At 35.7% G+C, this 18466-nt stretch overlaps 1 protein-coding gene across 3 annotated transcripts; it reads left to right on the top strand.

Annotated features, from left to right (window-relative positions):
- The first annotated feature begins 198 nt into the window (after positions 1 to 198).
- Positions 199 to 18448, top strand: LOC145561836 (uncharacterized). Of its 3 annotated transcripts, XM_081621953.1 has the most exons (16): positions 201 to 607; positions 776 to 940; positions 1771 to 1950; positions 2110 to 2167; positions 2409 to 2459; positions 2608 to 2690; positions 3937 to 4024; positions 14383 to 14424; positions 14507 to 14581; positions 14726 to 14794; positions 15783 to 15904; positions 16565 to 16677; positions 17352 to 17431; positions 17736 to 17856; positions 18057 to 18123; positions 18197 to 18448. In XM_081621953.1, the coding sequence occupies exons 1-16, from the start codon at positions 351 to 353 to the stop codon at positions 18321 to 18323; spliced, it is 1698 nt and encodes a 565-aa protein (XP_081478079.1). In that variant the 5' UTR covers positions 201 to 350; the 3' UTR covers positions 18324 to 18448. The 3 variants fall into 3 exon arrangements, with proteins under 3 accessions (XP_081478081.1, XP_081478079.1, XP_081478080.1); XM_081621955.1 differs by lacking the exons at positions 18057 to 18123; positions 18197 to 18448 and adding an exon at positions 17893 to 18028 and having other exon boundaries at positions 199 to 607; XM_081621954.1 differs by lacking the exons at positions 2608 to 2690; positions 3937 to 4024.
- The last annotated feature ends 18 nt before the right edge of the window (positions 18449 to 18466 follow it).

Below are 18466 nucleotides of genomic sequence, written 5' to 3' on the forward strand. Positions count from 1 at the left end.
TATTTTTTGGGATATTTGCAGTTAGACACTTTGAGAGTGGGGGAAAAGTACAAGAAATATCTTCCATTAAAGTGTTTCTAGTGGGACCCAACCTTAAAATTGAACCTTAGCTTGGTTAAGCTGTTTATAGGCAAGGTTACAACTTAGTCACGAGTATTCAAATACAGTACACAATTGTAAATGCGGAGTACTTGATTCCTGTCGAAAAATACATGATTGGTTTATCGATACTCAACAAGTCCACCACCTAAGAGTGAAGACTGTCATTGAGACTCCATTGAAGCCGCTTTCAAAGTCCATTAAACACTCTCTTTCACAATTTCTCTCTCTCTCGCTTACTTGCTCCTCTAATGTGGCGAAGACAATTCAGCAGTAGCGCAACTGCAATAAACGCGCTAAAAGCCAAAAAATGGGACGCCGTAGTAATCGGCGGCGGCCACAACGGCTTAACGGCGGCGGCGTACTTAGCTCGCGGCGGCCTATCCGTCGCCGTCCTTGAGCGCCGCCATGTCCTCGGCGGCGCTGCTGTTACCGAAGAGTTGATCCCTGGGTTTAAATTCTCGCGCTGCAGTTACCTCCAAAGTCTTCTTCGTCCTTCCATTATCAAGTACTTTCTATCTCTAAATTTATTTTCTCTCTCCTAGATTATGATTTTATATCTTTAATCATTAATTTAAGAAATGAATGAATGATGATGTTGAATTGTTGATGTTGATGATGATTGTATCATGTGATGAATGATGATGATGATGATGATTGATTGATTGATTGATAGGGAATTGGAATTGGAGAGGCATGGAATGAAGATGCTGAAGAGAGTTCCGGCGTCGTCGTTTACGCCTTGTTTGGATGGGAGATATCTTTTGTTAGGGCCAGATAAAGAGCTTAATCGTTCCGAAATCTCTAAGTTCTCCTTAAATGACGCTGATGCTTATCCTAGGTACCCTAATTTTGTAGGTTTTTGCAAGAATTTTTGTTTTTTTTTTTTTTTGTTTTTTGTTTTTTTTTGGTGTGAAGCTATTGCAATTGTGAAATTTGTTTGAGATATTTGGATATATTGGTATATGATCATTAATTGCTTGAATTAGTTCAAAAGATTGAGATAATTTTTTTGTGATCATTTTTAGGTTGAATTTAGGAAATGTTCAAGACATAGTGATATGTTTTTGCATGATCATTTGTAGGTTGAATTGTGAAACAATTGGTTTAAATATAAACATTTACAAAATTGTGCTTCATGGCCTTCAAGTCATGTGTTGCAACTTGCCACATATATATATACAAGTATTTTGTTAATGAAAATTTGTGCATCTAAATTGGAAATGGTTTGGAAAGGCATTTGGATGAGGTTGATAAAATATGCCTCTCCTTTTTAGCTTCAATGTGTTTCAAAATGCTAGATTTTGTTCTTTGTGGTTTTGATTTAGTTATAAAAATCTATTCTGGCTGTTATAACTTATAAGATGGTGTATGCATGAATGACAATTATGACATTAAGTGATGAATGATGGTGACGAATCTAACAGTTACAAGTACTGTGTATGTTTTTGACTTGAGATGTTATGCTTAACTGATTATATTGTAGCATACTGGATATTTTGTGTAATTGTATTCAACTGAAACGTTGATAAGAAGCTTGCCAGTATCAAGATGAGATATAAGAACTCATGCTTGTGCACCTGCACTTGCAATCATTTTTCCGTTAAGATGTGCCATTTATAAATTGATGTTGATGTATTTATCTTGAACTATTTTGATGCACACATGTAGATATGAGAGTCAGCTTGAAAGTTTCTGTAAATTTTTGGATCCAATTCTGGATTCACCGACTCCTGAAAATATAGAAGGTGCCTCGTCTTTTGGTGACAAGATGAAAAATAAGCTGTACAAGTCAACTTTTTGGTCGGCCTGCCTTCAACGTGCAGTCTCCCTTGGGCAAAAAGAGATGGTGTAAGAATGCAATATTCTTTCTATACACAAGTAGTCTATACTTTTTTATATATCGTACAGACTACAGAGTAATCATATTTGCTGATTTTATAACCTTAAATTTGGGAGCTATAGTAACTCTAACTTATTCTTGCAATGCACTGTCCTGTTGGACGACAGGGATTTTATGGACCTTCTTTTGTCCCCAGCTTCAAAGGTTCTAAATAACTGGTTTGAGGTAATGACATCTTCAGTTGCTATGGTCTGTACGATAACTTAACCTGGCTGAGCTGTACCATGTGTTTTACTTGTGGAAACAACCCCCCTTGACCAGATGTGCGCACTGTATTGTTTCATGTGTTGCTTTTGATATAAGCTGGCACTTCAGTATTCTTCCCCCCCCCCCCCCCCTTTTTTTTTTTTTTTTTCAAATTTTACTGTTTAAACTTCCTGAGTTTATATGTCTCTAATAAATGCAGTCTGATGTCCTAAAAGCAACACTAGCAACAGATGCTGTAATAGGGAGCATGGTAAGTATTGTATTTGAGATATGATATTGTTATTTGGTATGCATGTACTGGTAACTGTTTCCTCAGGCATCCTGTGTGAATCCCCAAGATCTAATTATGTTATGTTGTGTAAATAAAACTGAATGCGAGCTATCATTTACTTTAATAGGCAAGTGTAAACACGCCAGGTAGTGGGTATGTTTTGCTACATCATGTGATGGGAGAAACAGATGGAAGTCGTGGCGTATGGTCGTAAGTATCCAAAATCACGCAGAGTTTCATCTTTGGACTTTTAGATTCATAATATTTGTAAGTGATGTCTAGTATATGCTGTCCAAATTTAGGCACTTTTGTCTTACTCTTGGCCTTAGCCTTTTCCTAGGACTTGTTCGTCTATGTGGGTTAAATATAGCTGATTGACAAAGGAGGGAAAGACCTGTCAAAACACAATATCTTTTGTAGGATCCAACACTCGGTTAGTCCTTAAAATCCGTCCATGCCAATGATATGTTTACTTAGAGCTTCTGTTAGAGTATTAGACCAGCAATTTTGTTGTTCTAAGCCCTATCCAGCCTAAAGATGTTTTATACAATTAGCTTATCATCAAGCTTAATGACTAATTTTATAAGCTAGTATACCTCTTGTTTCATGTTGATATACACTATAAATCCATCTTTAGTTCATTTTGGCGGGTGAGCAGTCCAGGTTTGGTGGGTCCATCACTTGAATGGATTCAGCACGTGATTTCAATTCTCATTGAATTCGTATGACACCTACATTATCTTTTAATGTGTGGCCCATGCCCCTACCCCTTACCTTCCTCCAAAAGAAAAAAAAAAAAAGGTGCTTAACAAGTCAACAGTAAAATTAGCCCACAGACCAGTCATCAGACTGTATGTCCTAAAGGAATGTGACCCCTTGATTTTGGCTCATGTGATGAAAAGAATGAATGAATGTGACTTGGCAATGAAGCTCCGACTTGTAAATTATTTCTCAACATAAATTTAAAGTCATAATAGTCCGTAACATTTTTGTTAAGTGTTGATTCTGCAAAGCCCATTTATTTGCTATGGTTTTACGGGATGTTATTAGATAATGTTAGTGGGAATCTTTTAAATACATTCATGTGCATCACTTGTGTTAGTGACAATATGTTTGGCATTTTGGCCACCTTAAATGAGTCATTGGCACTCCCATATAGGTTAAATTTCTTCACTATGATGTCCAGGTATTTTGTGTAGGTATCCTCAAGCAAGGTTACTATGAAGTGATTGGAATCCATTATATATAATCTGTGTATAATGGCATAACATAATATACTAGATTTTGGCTCTAATCATTTTGAAATTCATGATACACCCAATGATTGGCAAAGATTCTGGGAGATTACTTTGTGTTAAGCTTTGTCTTCTTTCTTTAGAACATGAAGACAAATTTATTTCGCTGACCACGAAAAGACATATCTTTGCCAATTATGTTCTGGAACTGTATTTTACAGATATGTGGAAGGGGGAATGGGCTCTGTCTCCTTAGCCATCAGTCATGCTGCAAAGGAAGCTGGAGCTCACATAGTGACTAGCACTGAAGTAAGTATTAAAATTTTCTACTTTGTTGCTGATGAGAGCTGAAATTCATCTTTGAGTGACTCATGGTTTAATTCCCTTGCCAAGTAAGGATCACTAAAAATCTGCTCTTTTTTTTATAATATGGTGTGGGTTACTTTGCTGTTGGATGGAGGAATGATTTTTGGAGTGTTGTTTTATTATACATTTTGAGAGGCACTAGCATGCAATTTTGTGTCACATGTAAGGACAAGTGATATCTAATGTAGCCGGCAAGTTGCACATGTGTATATTTTTCCTTCCACATCCATCCTACCTTGCTATATATGTTGTTAATCCTTACTAGTTAAATTAACCTTTTGTTCCTAAGTCATCCCAAGTTCCCTTCACTCCAATATAGTTGTTGGCAAAAAATTCGTATTGCATGTATGCTATTTTCTTCAATGTATGTCGTTTGCCTTCTGAATTAAAGGGTCTTTTAGATACGGACTCAATAAATATTTATAGTAAAGGATGCATTTCAGGGTCATAATAATATTAGTTAGAACCATATATGACCACTAGTCGGTCATATAAACTCATGTGGTGGTCTTGAGTTAATTTTTATAATATGGAATGCATTTCGCGGTCATATAAAGTCTTGTGGTGGCTTTGATTTAATTAAGGAGGGTGTAAGTTGTAAATGGCAAATTGTTAGTTTAAAAGCAAAGCAGACGGTTCAACCCAAATGGACTCCTAGGGTGTCTTGGGGTGTGGGAATCACCCCGACATGTTTTTTTTTTTTTTTTTCCTCTTTACGGTCCCTTGAAAATTTATAAATTGTCTAAAAACTGAAGGCTATAATCCACACTTTTGGGCTAATTTTGGCAAAATTTTCCAAAATTGAAGTGAATGCATGGGGTGTCCTCTAAGGTCATACAAGTTGGTTTGGAACCATGCATTGGAAAATTGCGATACAATAGGCAAGTTGTTTGCCTTTTGAATTAAAGGGTCTTTTAGAAACAACCTCTTTATATTAAAAGTAAAGGATGCATTTTGGGGTCACATAATAATATTGTTTAGAAGTTAGAACCATGTATAACCACGAATCGGTCATATGAACTCCTGTGGTGGCCTTGAGTTAATTAAGGAAGGTGTAAGTTGTTAAAGGTAAATTTACAGTTTTAAGGTAAAGTGGATGGTTCCAACCACCCAAATGGACTCTAAGGGTGTTTTGGGATGTATGGAAAGCACCCCAACATGTTTGTTTCTTGGTGCCAAAAAGTCAAAAATTGTCTAAAAACTTAAGGTATCCACGCTTTTGGGCCAATTTTGGTAAAATTTTTTCAAAGTTGAAGTGAATGCATGGGGTGTCCCCTTTTGAGCCAATAGCCTTTTGAATTAAAGTGTCTTTTAGATACAATCTCTTTATAAGTTTTTATAGTAAGGGATGAATTTCGGGGTCATATATTGGTTAGAACCTTATGTAGATATATGACCACTATTCGGTCATATATAGCCCTGTAGTGACCTTAAGTTAATTAATAAGGGTGTAATTTATTAGTGATAAGTTAATAGTTTTGCAAAGTAAATATTTCCAACTACCCAAACGGACTCTTAGGTGTCTTGGGGTGTTTGGGAATCACCTCATCATTCTTTTTTTCATGGGTGCCAAAAGGTCAAATTTTGTGTAAAACACGAAGATTATAATCCACGTGTTTTGGAGAAATTTTGGTGAATTTTTCCAAAATTTAAGTGAATGCATGGGTGTCCCTTGAGGTCATGTGTAGGTTGGAACCATACATTGTGGAATTGTGATACAATGGGCAAATTGTTTGCCTCTCGAATTAAAAGGTCATTTTAAAACAATCTATAACTTTTTATTCTAGGGGATGCATTACGGAGTCATATAATAAAGTCATGTGGTGGCTGTGAGTTAATTAAGGAGGGTGTAAGTTGTATATGGTAATTTTTTAGTTTAAAGGAAGATTCTAACCGTTTAAATGGACTCCCAGGAAAGTTAACTTATAAAAATGAAGTGAATGGTATCCCCTAAGATCATATAAGTTTGTTGGGAACCATAAATTGAGGAATTGTGCTACAATAGGCAAGTCATTTACCTTTTGAATCATAGAGCCTTTTAGAAACACTTCTTTATGAATATTTATAGTACGGGATGCATTTCGGGGTGGCCTTGAGTTACTTAAGGAGGTTGTAATATTGGTTGGAACCATATATGATCATTAGTCGGTCATATAAAGTAATGTTGTGGTCTTGAGTTAATTAAAGAGGGTGTAAGTTGTAATTGATAGATATATAGTTTAAAGGCAAAAGTGGACAGTTGCAACCACCTTAATGGACTCCCAAGGAAACTTGTTTTTTTCCCAGGTGCCAAAAAGTCAATAATTGTCTAAAAAAAAAAAATAAAGGCTATAATCCACAGTTTTTGCCAATTTTGGTAAATAATTGTCTAAAAAATAAAGGCTATAATCCACGCTTTTTGCTAATTTTGGTAAATAGTTGTCTAAAAAATAAAGGCTAAATTGATGATTGGTTTGGAAACATACACAGGGAAATTGTGATATAATAGGCAAGTAATTTCCCCTTTGCATTAAAGGGTCTTTTAGAAACATCCTCTTTATAAATTTTTATGCTAGGTGATGAATTTTGTGGTTATATATTAATTGTTGGAACCAACAATGACCACTAGTCAATCATATAAAGTCATGTAATGGCCTTGAGTTAATTAAGGAGGGTGTAAGTTGTAAATGGTAAATTGACAGTTTAAAGGCAAAGTAGACGGTTTTAACCACCTAAATGGACTCCGAGAGTGTCTTGGGGTGTATGGGTAGCACTCCGACATGTTTTTTTCATGGGTGTAAAAAAATCAAAATTGTCTAAAAAAATGAAGGCTATAATCCACGCTTTTGGGCCAATTTTTGGTAATTTTTTCTAAAATTGAAGTGAATGCTTGGGGTGTCCCCTGAGTTCATATAAGTTGGTTAGGAACCATAGATTGAGGATTTCTGATACAATAGGCAATTCGTTTGCCTTTTGAATCAAAGGGTCTTTTAGAAACAACCTCTTTATGAATAATTAGAGCAGGGGATGCATTTAGGGGTGGATTTGAGTTACTTAAGGAGGGTGTAATATTGGTTAGAACCATATATGACCATTAGTCGGGCATATAAAGTCATGTTGTGGTCTTGAGTTAATTAAAGAGGGTGTAAGTTGTAAATAGTAAATATACAGCTTAAAGGCAAAGTTCACGGTCCAACCACCCTAATGGACTCCTAGGGTGTATGGGCCAGTATGGCAAGCACCCCAACATGTATTTTTCCACAGTTCTAAAAAGTCAATAATTGTCTAGAAAATAAAGGCTATAATACACGCTTTTTGGCTAATTTAGTAAATTTTTCTAAAATTGATGTGAATGCATGGGGTGTCCCCCAAGGTCATATAAGTTGGTTTAGAACCATACATTGGGGAATTGTTATGTAATAGGCAAGTCATTTCCCTTTCGTATTAAAGGGTCTTTTAGAAACATCCTCTTTATAAATTTTTATGCTAGGGGATGCATTTCGGGGGTTGTATATGAATTGTTAGAACCATCTATGACCATTAGTCGATCATATAAAGTCATAGTTAATTAAGAAGGGTGTAAGTTATTATGGTAAATTGATTGTTGAAAGGCAAAGTAGACGGTTTCATCCACCTAAATGGACTTTGAGAGTGTCTTTGGGTGTGTGGGTAGCTCCCCGACATGGTTTTTTATGGTTACCAAAAAGTCAATATTGTCTAAAAAAATGAAGGCTGTAATCCACGCTTTTGGGCCGATTTTGGTATTTTTTTCCAAAATTGAAGTGAATGCATGGAGTGTCCCCCGAGGTCATATAAGTTGGTTGGGAACCATAAATTGGGGATTTGTGACACAACAGGCAAGTCATTAGCATTTTGAATCGAAGGGTTTTTTAGAAACAACCTCTTTATGAATATTTATAGGAAGGGATGCATTTGGGGGTGACCTTGAGTTTCTTAAGGAGGGTGTAATATTGGTTAGAACCATATATGACCATAAGTACGACATATAAAGTCATGTTGTGGTCTTTTGTCAACTAAAGAGGGTGTAAGTTGTAAATGGTAAATATACAGTTTAAAGGCAAAGTGGACGGTTCTAATTACCCTAATGGGCTCCTAGGGTGTATGTCAACCACCCCAACATGTTTTTCTCCAGGGTGCCAAAAAGTTAATAATTGTCTTAAAAAATAAAGGCTATAATCCACGGTTTTTGGGTAATTTTGGTTAGTTTTTCTAAAATTGGTTTGAATGCATGGGGTGTCCCTCGAGGTCATATAAGTTGGTTTGAAACCATACTTTAGGGAATTGTTATATAATAGGCAAGTCATTTCCCTTTTGCATTAAAATTTATTTTAGAAACATCCTCTTTATAAATTTTTATGCTAGGAGATGCATTTCGTGGTTATATATGAATTGTTGGATCCATCCATGACCACTAGTCAATCATATAAAGTCTTGTAATGGCCTTGAGTTAATTAAGGAGGGTGTAAGTTGTAAATGGTAAATTATTAGTTTAAAGGCAAAGTACACGAGTTTAACCACCTAAATGGATTCCGAGAGTGTCTTGGGGTGTACGGCTAGCACCTCGACATTTTTTTTTCATGGTTACCAAAAAGTCAAAATTGTCTGAAAAATGAAGGCTATAATCCACGATTTTAGGCTAATTTTGGTAAATTTTTTCCAAAGTTGAAGTGAATGCTTAGGGTGTCCTTCGAGGTCATATAAGTTTGTTGGGAACCATAGATTGGAGATTTGTGATGCAATAGGCAAGTCATTAGCCTTTTGAATCAAATGGTCTTTTTGAAACAACCTTTTTATGAATGGTTATAGCAGGGGATGCATTTGAGGGTGCTCTTGAGTTACTCTAGGAGAGTGTAATATTGGTTAGAACCATATATGATTATTAGTCGGGGATATAAAGTCATGTTGTGGTCTTAGTTGATTAAAGAGGGTGAAAGTTGTAATTGGTAAATATACAATTTGAAGGCAAAGTGGATGGTTCTAACCACCCTAATGGACTCCTTTGGTGTATGGCAAGCACCCCAACATGTTTTTTTCCAGGGTGCTAAAAAGTCGATAACTGTCTATAAAATAAAGGCTATAATCCACGCTTTTTTGCCAATTTTGGTATATATGTCCAAAATTGATGTGAATGCATGAGGTGTTCGTGTCCCAAGAGGTCATATAAGTTGGTTTGGAAACATGCATTGGGGAATTGTTATATAACTATATAATCGGGGTGTCATTTCTCTTTTGTATTGAAGGACTTTTAGAAACCTCCTCTTTATAAATTTTTATGCTAGGGGTTGCATTTCGAGGTTAAATATTTATTGTTGGAACCTTTTATGACCAATAGTCAATCATATAATGTCATGTAATGGCCTTTGTTTATTGAGGAGGGTGTATGTTGTTAATTGATAGTTTAAAGGCAAAATAAACAGCTTCAACCACCTGACTCTGACTCTGACTCCGACTCCGAGAGTATCTTGGGGTGTATGGGTCCCAACTTGTTTTTTCATGGTTACAAAAAAGTCAAAATTGTATAAAATAGAAGGCTATAATCCATGCTTTTCGTCAATTTTGATAATTTTTCCAAAATTGAAGTGAATGCTTGGGATGTCCTCTGGGAAGTTAGTCAGGAACAATAGATTGGAGATTTATGGTACAATGGGCAAGTCATTAGCCTTTTGAATCAAAGGGTCTGTTTTAAACAACCTCTTTATGAATATTTATAGTAGAGGATGCATTTGGGGGTGGTTTTGAGTTTTCTAGGAGGGTGTAATATTGCTTAGAAGATTTTCTCTAGGAGTGTGTAATATTGCTTAGAACCATATATGACCATTAGTCGGGGATATGAAGTGAGGGTTAAAGTTGTAAATGGTAAATATACAATTGGATGGTTCCAACCACCCTAAGGTCCAACATGTTCTTTTCTAGGATGCTTAAAAGTCAATAATTGTCTTATAAATAAAGGCTATAATCCACGCTTTTTGGCCAATTTTGGTATATTTGTCCAAAATTGATGTGAATGCATGGGGTGTCCTCGGAGGTCATATGAGTTGTTTGGAACCATACATTGGGGAATTGTTATATAATAGGCATGCCATTTCTCTTTTGCATTAAAAGGTCTTTTAGAAACATCCTCTTTATAAATTTTTTATACTAGAGGATGCATTTCGAGGTTATATATTTATTGTTGGAACCATTCGTGACCACTAGTCGATCGTATAATGTTATGTAATGGACTTTGTTAATTAAGGTGGGTGTAAGTTGTTAATGGTAAATTGACAGTTTAAAGGCAAAGTACACGATTTGACCCACCTAAATGGACTCCGAGATTGTCTTGGGGTGTATGGGTAGCACCCCGACATGTTTTTTCATGGTTCCCAAAAAGTCAAAATTGTTTGTAAAATGAAAGCTATAACCCACGCTTTTGGGCCAATTTTGGTAATTTTTTCCAAAATTGAAGTAAATGCATAGGGTGTCCCCGAGGTCATATATGTTTGTTAGTAAACATAAATTGGGGATTTGTGATACAATAGGCAAGTCCTTTGCATTTTGAATCAAAGGGTCTTTTAGAAACCACCTCTTTATGAATATTTATACCATGGAATGCATTTGGGGGTGGCCTTGAGTTTCTTAAGGAGGGTGTAATATTGGTTAGAACCTTATATGACTATTTGTCAGGCATTCAAAGTCAAAGTCATGTTGTGGTCTTAAGTTTATTAAAGAGGGTGTAAGTTGTAAATGGTAAATATACAGTGTAAAGGCAAAGTGGACAGTTCCAACCACCCTAATGGACTCCTAGGATGTATGGCAAGCACCCAAACATGTTTTTTTTCCGAGTGGCCAAAAAGTCAATAATTGTCTAATAAATAAAGGCTATAATCCACGCTTTTTGGCCAATTCTAGTTATTTTTCCAAAATTGATTTGAATGCATGGGGTGTCCCCCGAGATTATATAAGTTTGTGTAGAACCATACATTGGGGAATATTATATAATAGGCAAGTCATTTCCCTTTTGCATTAAAATTTCTTTTAGAAACATCCTCTTTATAAATTTTTATACTAATAGATGCATTTCGGGGTTATACATGAATTTTTGGATCCATTCATGACCATTAGTTAATCATATAAAGTCTTGTAATGGCCTTAGAGTTAATTAAGGAGGGTGTTAAGTTGTTAATTGACAGTTCAAAGGCAAAATTGACGGTTTCAACCACTTATATGGACTCCGAGAGTATCTTTGGGGTGTTTGGGTAGCACCCTGACTTGTTTTTTTCATGAGTACATAAAAGTTAAAATTGTCTAAAAAGTGAAGGCTATAATCCACGTTTTTGGGCCAATTTTAGTAATTTTTTCCAAAATCGAAGTGAATGCTTGGGGTGTCCCCTGAAGTCATATAAGTTGGTTGGGAACCATAGATTGGAGATTTGTGATACAATAGGCAAGTCATTAACCTTTTGAATCAAAGGGTCTTTTCAAAACAACCTTTTTATGAAGATTTGTTGCAGGGGATGCATTTGGGGTTGGTCTTGAGTTTCTCTTGGAGGGTGTAATATTGGTTAGAACCATATATGACCATTAGTCAGGGATATAAAGTCATGTTGTGGTCTTGAGTTGCTAAGTGAATGGTTCTAACCACCCTAATGGACTCCTTGGGTGTATGGCAAGCACCCAACATGTTTTTTTCCGGGGTGCAAAAAAGTCCATATTGTCTTTAAAATAAAGGCTATAATTTACGCTTTTTGGCGAATTTTGGTATATCTGTCCAAAATTGATGTGAATGCATGGGGTGTCCCCGGATGTCCTATAAGTTGGTTTAAAACCATACATTGGGGAATTGTTATATAATAGGCATGTCATTTCTCTTTTGCATTAAAGGTCTTTTAGAAAAATCCTCTTTATAAATTTTTATGCTAGTGGATGCATTTCAAGGTTATATATTTATTGTTGGAACCATCCATGACCATTAGTCGATCATATAATAACATGTAATGGCCTTTGATAATTAAGGAGGGTGTAAGTTGTAAATGGTAAATTGACAGTTTAAAGGCAAAGTAGACAGTTTGAACCCTCTAAATGGACTCCGAGAATGTCTTGGGTTATATGGATAGCACCCCGACATGTTTTTTTTCTTGGTTACCAAAAAGTCAAAATTTTCTATAAAATGAAAGCTATAATCCTCGCTTTTGGGCCAATTTTTGTAATTTTTTTCAATTTTAAAGTGAATGCATGGGGTGTCCCCTGAGGCCATATAAGTTTGGGGATTTGTGATACAATAGACAAGTCATTCGCATTTTTAGTCAAAGGGTCTTGGAAAAAAAAAACTCTATATGAATATTAAGCAAGGGATGCATTTATATGAATATTAAGCAAGTCATTTATAGCAAGGGATGCATTTGGGGGTGGCCTTGAGTTACTTAAGAAGGGTGTAATATTAGTTAGAACCATATATGACTATTAGTTGGACATATAAAGTGATTAAAGTCATGTTGTGGTCTTGAGTTAATTAAAGAGGGTGTAAGTTGTAAATGGGAAAAATACAGTTCAAAGGCGAAGTGGATGGTTTCAACCACCCTAATGGACTCCTAGGGTGTATGGCAAGCACCCTAACTTGTTTTTTTCTAGGGTGCCAAAAAGTCAATAATTAACTAAAAAGTATAGGTTATCCACACTTTTTGGCCAATTTTGGTAAATTTTTCCAAAATTGATTTGAATGGATGGGGTGTCCCCCGAGGTCATATAATTTGGTTTGGAACCATACATTAGGGAATTGTTATATAATAGGCAAGTCATTTCCCTTTTGCATGAAAGGGTCATTTAGAAACATCCTCTTTATAAATTTTTATGCTAGAGGATGCATTCCAGGGTTATATATTAATTGTTGGAACTATTAATGACCACAAGTCGATCATATAAACTCATGTAATGACCTTGAGTTAATTAAGGAGGGTGCAAGTTGTAAATGGTAAATTGACGGTTTAAAGGCAAAGTAGACGGTTTTAACCACCTAAATGGATTCCGAGAGTGTGTTGGGATGTATGGGTAGCACCTCGACATATTTTTTTCATGGTTACCAAAAAGTCAAAATTGTCTTAAAAATGAAGGCTATAATCCACGCTTTTGGGCTAATTTTGGTAATTTTTTTCAAAATTGAAGTGAATGCATAGGGTGTCCTCCGTAGTTATATAAGTTGGTTGGGAACTATAAATTGGGGATTTGCGATACAATAGGCAAGTCTATTTGCCTTTTGAATCAAAGGGTCTTTTAAAAACAACCTCTTTATGAATATTTATAGCAAAGGATGCATTTAGGCGTGGTCTTGAGTTACTTAAGAAGGGTGTAATATTGGTTACAACCATATATGACCATTAGTCGGGCATATAAAGTCATGTTGTGGTCTTTAGTTAATTAAAGAGGGTGTAAATTGTAAATGGTAAATATACAGTGTAAAGGCAAAGTGGACGTTTCCAACCACCCTAATGAACTCCTAGGATATATGGAAGCACCCCAACATGTTTTTTTCCGAGTGGCCAAAAAGTCAATAATTATCTAATAAATAAAGGAAATATAATTCACACTATTTGGCCAATATTGGTGAATTTTTCCAAAATTGATGTGAATGCATGGGGTGTCCCATGAGGTCATATAAGTTGGTTAGGAACCATACGTTGGGGAGGTTTTATATAATAGGCAAGTCATTTCCCTTTTGCATTAAAGGGTCTTTTAGAAACATCCTCTTTATAAATTTTATGTTAGGGGATCCATTTCAAGGTTATATATTAATTGTTGGAACCATCCATGACCACTAGTCGATCATATAAAGTCCTGTAATGGCCTTAATTTAATCAAGGAGGGTATAAGTTGTAAATGGTAAATTGACTGTTTAAAGGCAAAGTGGACGGTTTCAACCACCTAAATAGACTCCGAGAGTGTCTTGGGGTTTATACATGTTTTTTTCTTGGGTGCCAAAAAGTCAAAATTGTCCAAAAATGAAGGCTATAATTCACGCTTTTGAGCCAATTTTGGTAACTTTTTCCAAAATTTAAGTGAATGCATGGGGTGTCCCCAATATGTTGGTTTGTAACCATAGATTGGGGATTTGTGATACAATAGGCAATTCGTTTGCCTCTTGAATCAAAGGGTTTTAGAAACTGCCTTTTCATTAATATTTGTAGTACCTATGATGTTTTGCTAGAGAGGAAATTACTGGATTGTAATTCGTAAACACTACATAAATTGCTGTTCAGAATTTGTAAATGTCTACCATTTTATGTATTCTGGTTTTCTATTAGTACTAAGAAGAATATTTGTTTTACTAGGTTTTACAGCTAATTATTGGGGACTCTGGAGCTGCAGAAGGGGTTTGGCTACGCATTTTGACATACAAACTTTCTTTCTCAGCTAGTATTGGATCAGTACACTGACATATCTTTGTTACTCTAGGTATTGCTTGCTGATGGAACGGAGATTCATTCTTCCGTTGTTCTATCAAATGCAACTCCTTATAGAACTTTTGTGGTAAAGTTCCTATGTGTGGAGGCATTTGTCTTATTTTTGTGAATCCCAGGAAAGATTGTGTCATTTAATCACATATTTCTATAAAATAGATAAATCTTGGTGTATTTGGGAATTTCTTGTGAAAAGTTGTCTCATTGGATGCAGGAGTTAATGCCAGATGATAAACTTCCTGATCAGTTTATTCGCAGTATAAAAAATTGTGACTATAGCTCGGTAAGAATAATTCAGATTATCTAAATTAGTCTAAACATCATATTGTTTTTAGCATTTTATTACTTTGTAACTGTTATTGAACATTGATTAATGTGCTTGATATACTATTGTTCCTATTTAGGACTTGATGGATTGTCCTTTTGTAGTGAATTAGAGCCAAATACGAAGTGTTTTGCCAGCTTGGGTAGTCCCAAGTCTGCAGGATGTTTTTGTAGTCTTACTCTTTTGTTTTCATGTCATTCTTGGATGTTTTATCCTTAAGACATCTGCTTTCTGTGATTCTATCAAATGGTAGTAGAAGTGGTACTCGCTTGTTTGGTCGCTTAATTGCTTTGTAACCAAGGATGATTATTCTAAGATTATAGGGTGGGGAGGAGAGATCTAAAAAGACTTAGTGTAGTTGGTTTACCTCCGATTTTCAGATGCCCTTAACAGCATGGACTTATGTACTCTGATCTCTGCCTCATACTATGTAGATTTTCTGTAGATTGTAGTGGAATTTGTAAAGGCTTGTGTTTTGGATGCATTTCTTACTGATTTAGTCTTGCAATTGGTAGTAAGACTTGGGATGGAGATGAGCCCGAACTGAAAGCTGCTTTTGATGGAAATGACTTACTAGATTGTTAGCCACCTTTTGATGGAGATTGACCTTCTACTTCCACCCAATGATTTCCTCATCTATCAGTTATCAACACTGAAACCGATTTTTTCCCCCTCTTCTATCAGTTATCTACATTAGAAACTGATCTTTTTCCTCATATCATAGCATCAATGGAGAAGACTAGGAGGTGGGAAAGGAAACTAAGATGGAAGTGAGGTGTTTATGGTTGTAAACATCTCCTAAAGCCCACAGTGTCGAATTGTCGATGCAATACCTTTTGACTGAATTTATGTATTTGTAGGGTTGGAGATGCTTATTATTTGCTTTGGCGTGGTTCAACATTATCACCATACTAACATTCAATGTTTTTGGGTCATTCTTGTACAGGGAACCACAAAAATTAATTTAGCAGTTGATAAGTTGCCCCAGTTTGATTGTTGCAATAGCAAAATGAGCCACCTGGATGCTGGCCCTCAACATGTTGGTACTATTCACATTGGTTCTGAGAGGTATGGCATCAAATAGGTGCTGTGCAGAGATGAGTTGTAAATTTTGCTTTTTGCCACTGATACATAAACTGGTTGATCTTCCTAAGTGGATAAGTATGGCTGGATGGCTGCATGTGAGAACAGAAGCTGATAAAATAGACTTATAGGGTGCTTGTTTATTTTTTAAATGGATAGCTTAACATGATGTGCTTATTTTTGTTAACATGTTTAGTAAGCAGCAGCTTTGTGATGATCGGCTAAAGGAAAGATAAATGGCTGTATGGGACTATGGATAAATAAGACCTGTTATTTCGGTTAATCTGTGATCTATTGTAAATGTTAAAAATCCTACTTAGAATTTGAAACTGCAAATCCTGCTAACAGTAGAATAAAATATCTACTATCACCTCTAAGGCGAAGGAACTGACAAATGCAGGAAGTTCTAGTCATGGTGCTTCCATGGCCAAGAGAACCTTTTCTTCCTGGAATCTAGAATGACATTTGGACTTGTGTGAAAACGAATAACCAAAAAGTGCAACAGAACACTGTAGTAATGCTGCAAATCTTTTAAAAATTAACCCTTGTAAACCTGGGAAATGTGGTTTGAATGTTTGAATTACAGGGGATTTAATAATCATATTAGTAATACTATGTGACTTTTTTCAATGTTGCTTTCCACAGCATGGAGGAGATTCACTCAGCTTGTCAAGATGCTTTGAATGGCTTGCCATCACGAAGACCAGTTATGGAAATGACAATCCCTTCTGTTTTAGACAAAACAATATCTCCTCCAGGTATTATTTATGTGGTTGCTTAATGTATGGTGTATAATAAGGTAAAGAAACCTTAAGCTGCCTTTAATAGTAAATACTCCCTTTTTTGTGAAATGTTCCTTAAATAATTTTTAACTCTCTTTTTATATGGTAAAATTGTTTTAGCTGATGGAATAAATTCTTATTAGAAAAGAAAGAATAAACCTTTTTGTGTTACATGGCAATACCTAAGTTTCTCATGGTAATCTATTTGCTCTAAATTGACACTATCAAATATTTAAGTTCCTCGTCTGTACTTCAAATAGCAACTACTTCAAAAAGAAACAATTCAGTAAATTATGTTCTCAAAAGATGGTAAGTTCTAAGAAATGTCAAGTTTCATGGGAAGAAGGCTGTAAGTATGCTAAAATTTTGGTGTTATAATTGACAGATTTGCTTAAAAAAAGACAAGTCTTCGATTAAATGATGGAAAAGTCTAATGCTTTAATCTGAACTCAATGCAGCACCACAGAAGTCTTCTACTCTCTGTAGCTGACAATTTTCCTAATTATTGTTCCCTATTTTTTATGGTTTTAAGTTAGCAAAATTTGTTGCATGTTTAACATACACCGAAGCATACCAAGCAAAATACTTATGGTTTTTTCACCACCTATAATACTGAGATTGCTGACTTGCTGTCTGCTTATCTTCTATAGGAAAACATGTAATCAACTTATTTATCCAATACACACCCTATCAACCATCAGATGGCAGTTGGCAGGACACTGCGTACAGGGTGAGGTTATTTTCAGTTTTATGCAAAGTCTTCTCAACATTTGATACAAGTACTTCAGTTTATTTGTTTTCATGCATATGGTTTTAGTGGTTCATGGAGTCCATTTACACATTTCTTGAAGATTATCTGCCCTTTTCAAGCTGACAAAGTTCTGCTATCAAGGTCTTTAGTCATATGCTTCTACACACCTGATGTGCTCATCTTGTGGGTTTAATTTGCTTGTCAGAAAATGCCTCTATGATAACATCTACTTCATTAGCACTCAATCTTTTCTTTGTGATAACAGTATGACGTATATGTGCAGGAGTCATTTGCAAATCGGTGTTTCTCCTTGATTGATGAGTATGCACCTGGCTTCAGTTCATCAGTTCTTGGATATGACATGCTTACTCCTCCAGACTTGGAGAGAGAAATTGGCTTAACAGGTGCTTGAGCTTTTTTTTTTTCTTGAGAGAGAACAGGTGCTTGAGTTTATATCCAGTCATTATGTGTTTGTCCTGCTTCCTGTTTCTTAATCTCCATTTAGTTCTGCTGGAACTTGTATCATATCATACCCCTAAACTTTAATTACCCCATAAACTACAATACCCATAAACATGTAAGCATCTTTTTAATGATTTTTCAGGAGGAAATATCTTCCATGGAGCTATGGGATTAGATTCTCTCTTTCTTATGAGACCTGCAAAAGGATGGTAAATTCTGTTGGATTATATAGTTTATAGAGATATCGTTTGCTTACTTCTGATTATTTCTCTCTTTCAACAGGTCAAATTACAGGACACCATTACAAGGATTGTATCTGTGTGGAAGTGGAGTTCATCCAGGCGGAGGGGTTATGGGAGCACCTGGCCGTAATGCCGCACAAATAGTTCTTAACGATTTTAAGAAATAAGATGGCCAGGCGGGCACATTGATTCTATGATTTAACCTTGATTATATTCTAATTTTCCCATTCATGGCACCATTCCAACGTTGTACAAATAAGAATATTTTCATGTATTTTACATTTACCTTAAACTATAGGAATGTAATTCA

Source organism: Chenopodium album, chromosome 10 (assembly GCF_948465745.1).
Source record: "Chenopodium album chromosome 10, dcCheAlbu1.1, whole genome shotgun sequence".
Classification (NCBI taxonomy): domain Eukaryota; kingdom Viridiplantae; phylum Streptophyta; class Magnoliopsida; order Caryophyllales; family Amaranthaceae; genus Chenopodium; species Chenopodium album.

What these genes read in the sequence shown, in the direction of transcription:
- LOC145561836 (XM_081621953.1), top strand. Translation starts at nt 351, where the DNA reads ATGTGGCGAAGACAATTCAGCAGTAGCGCAACTGCAATAAACGCGCTA. An exon ending in CTTCGTCCTTCCATTATCAA is followed by an intron (nt 608 to 775) that starts GTACTTTCTATC and finishes ATTGATTGATAG; the next exon opens with GGAATTGGAATTGGAGAGGC. An exon ending in ATGCTGTAATAGGGAGCATG is followed by an intron (nt 2,460 to 2,607) that starts GTAAGTATTGTA and finishes TTACTTTAATAG; the next exon opens with GCAAGTGTAAACACGCCAGG.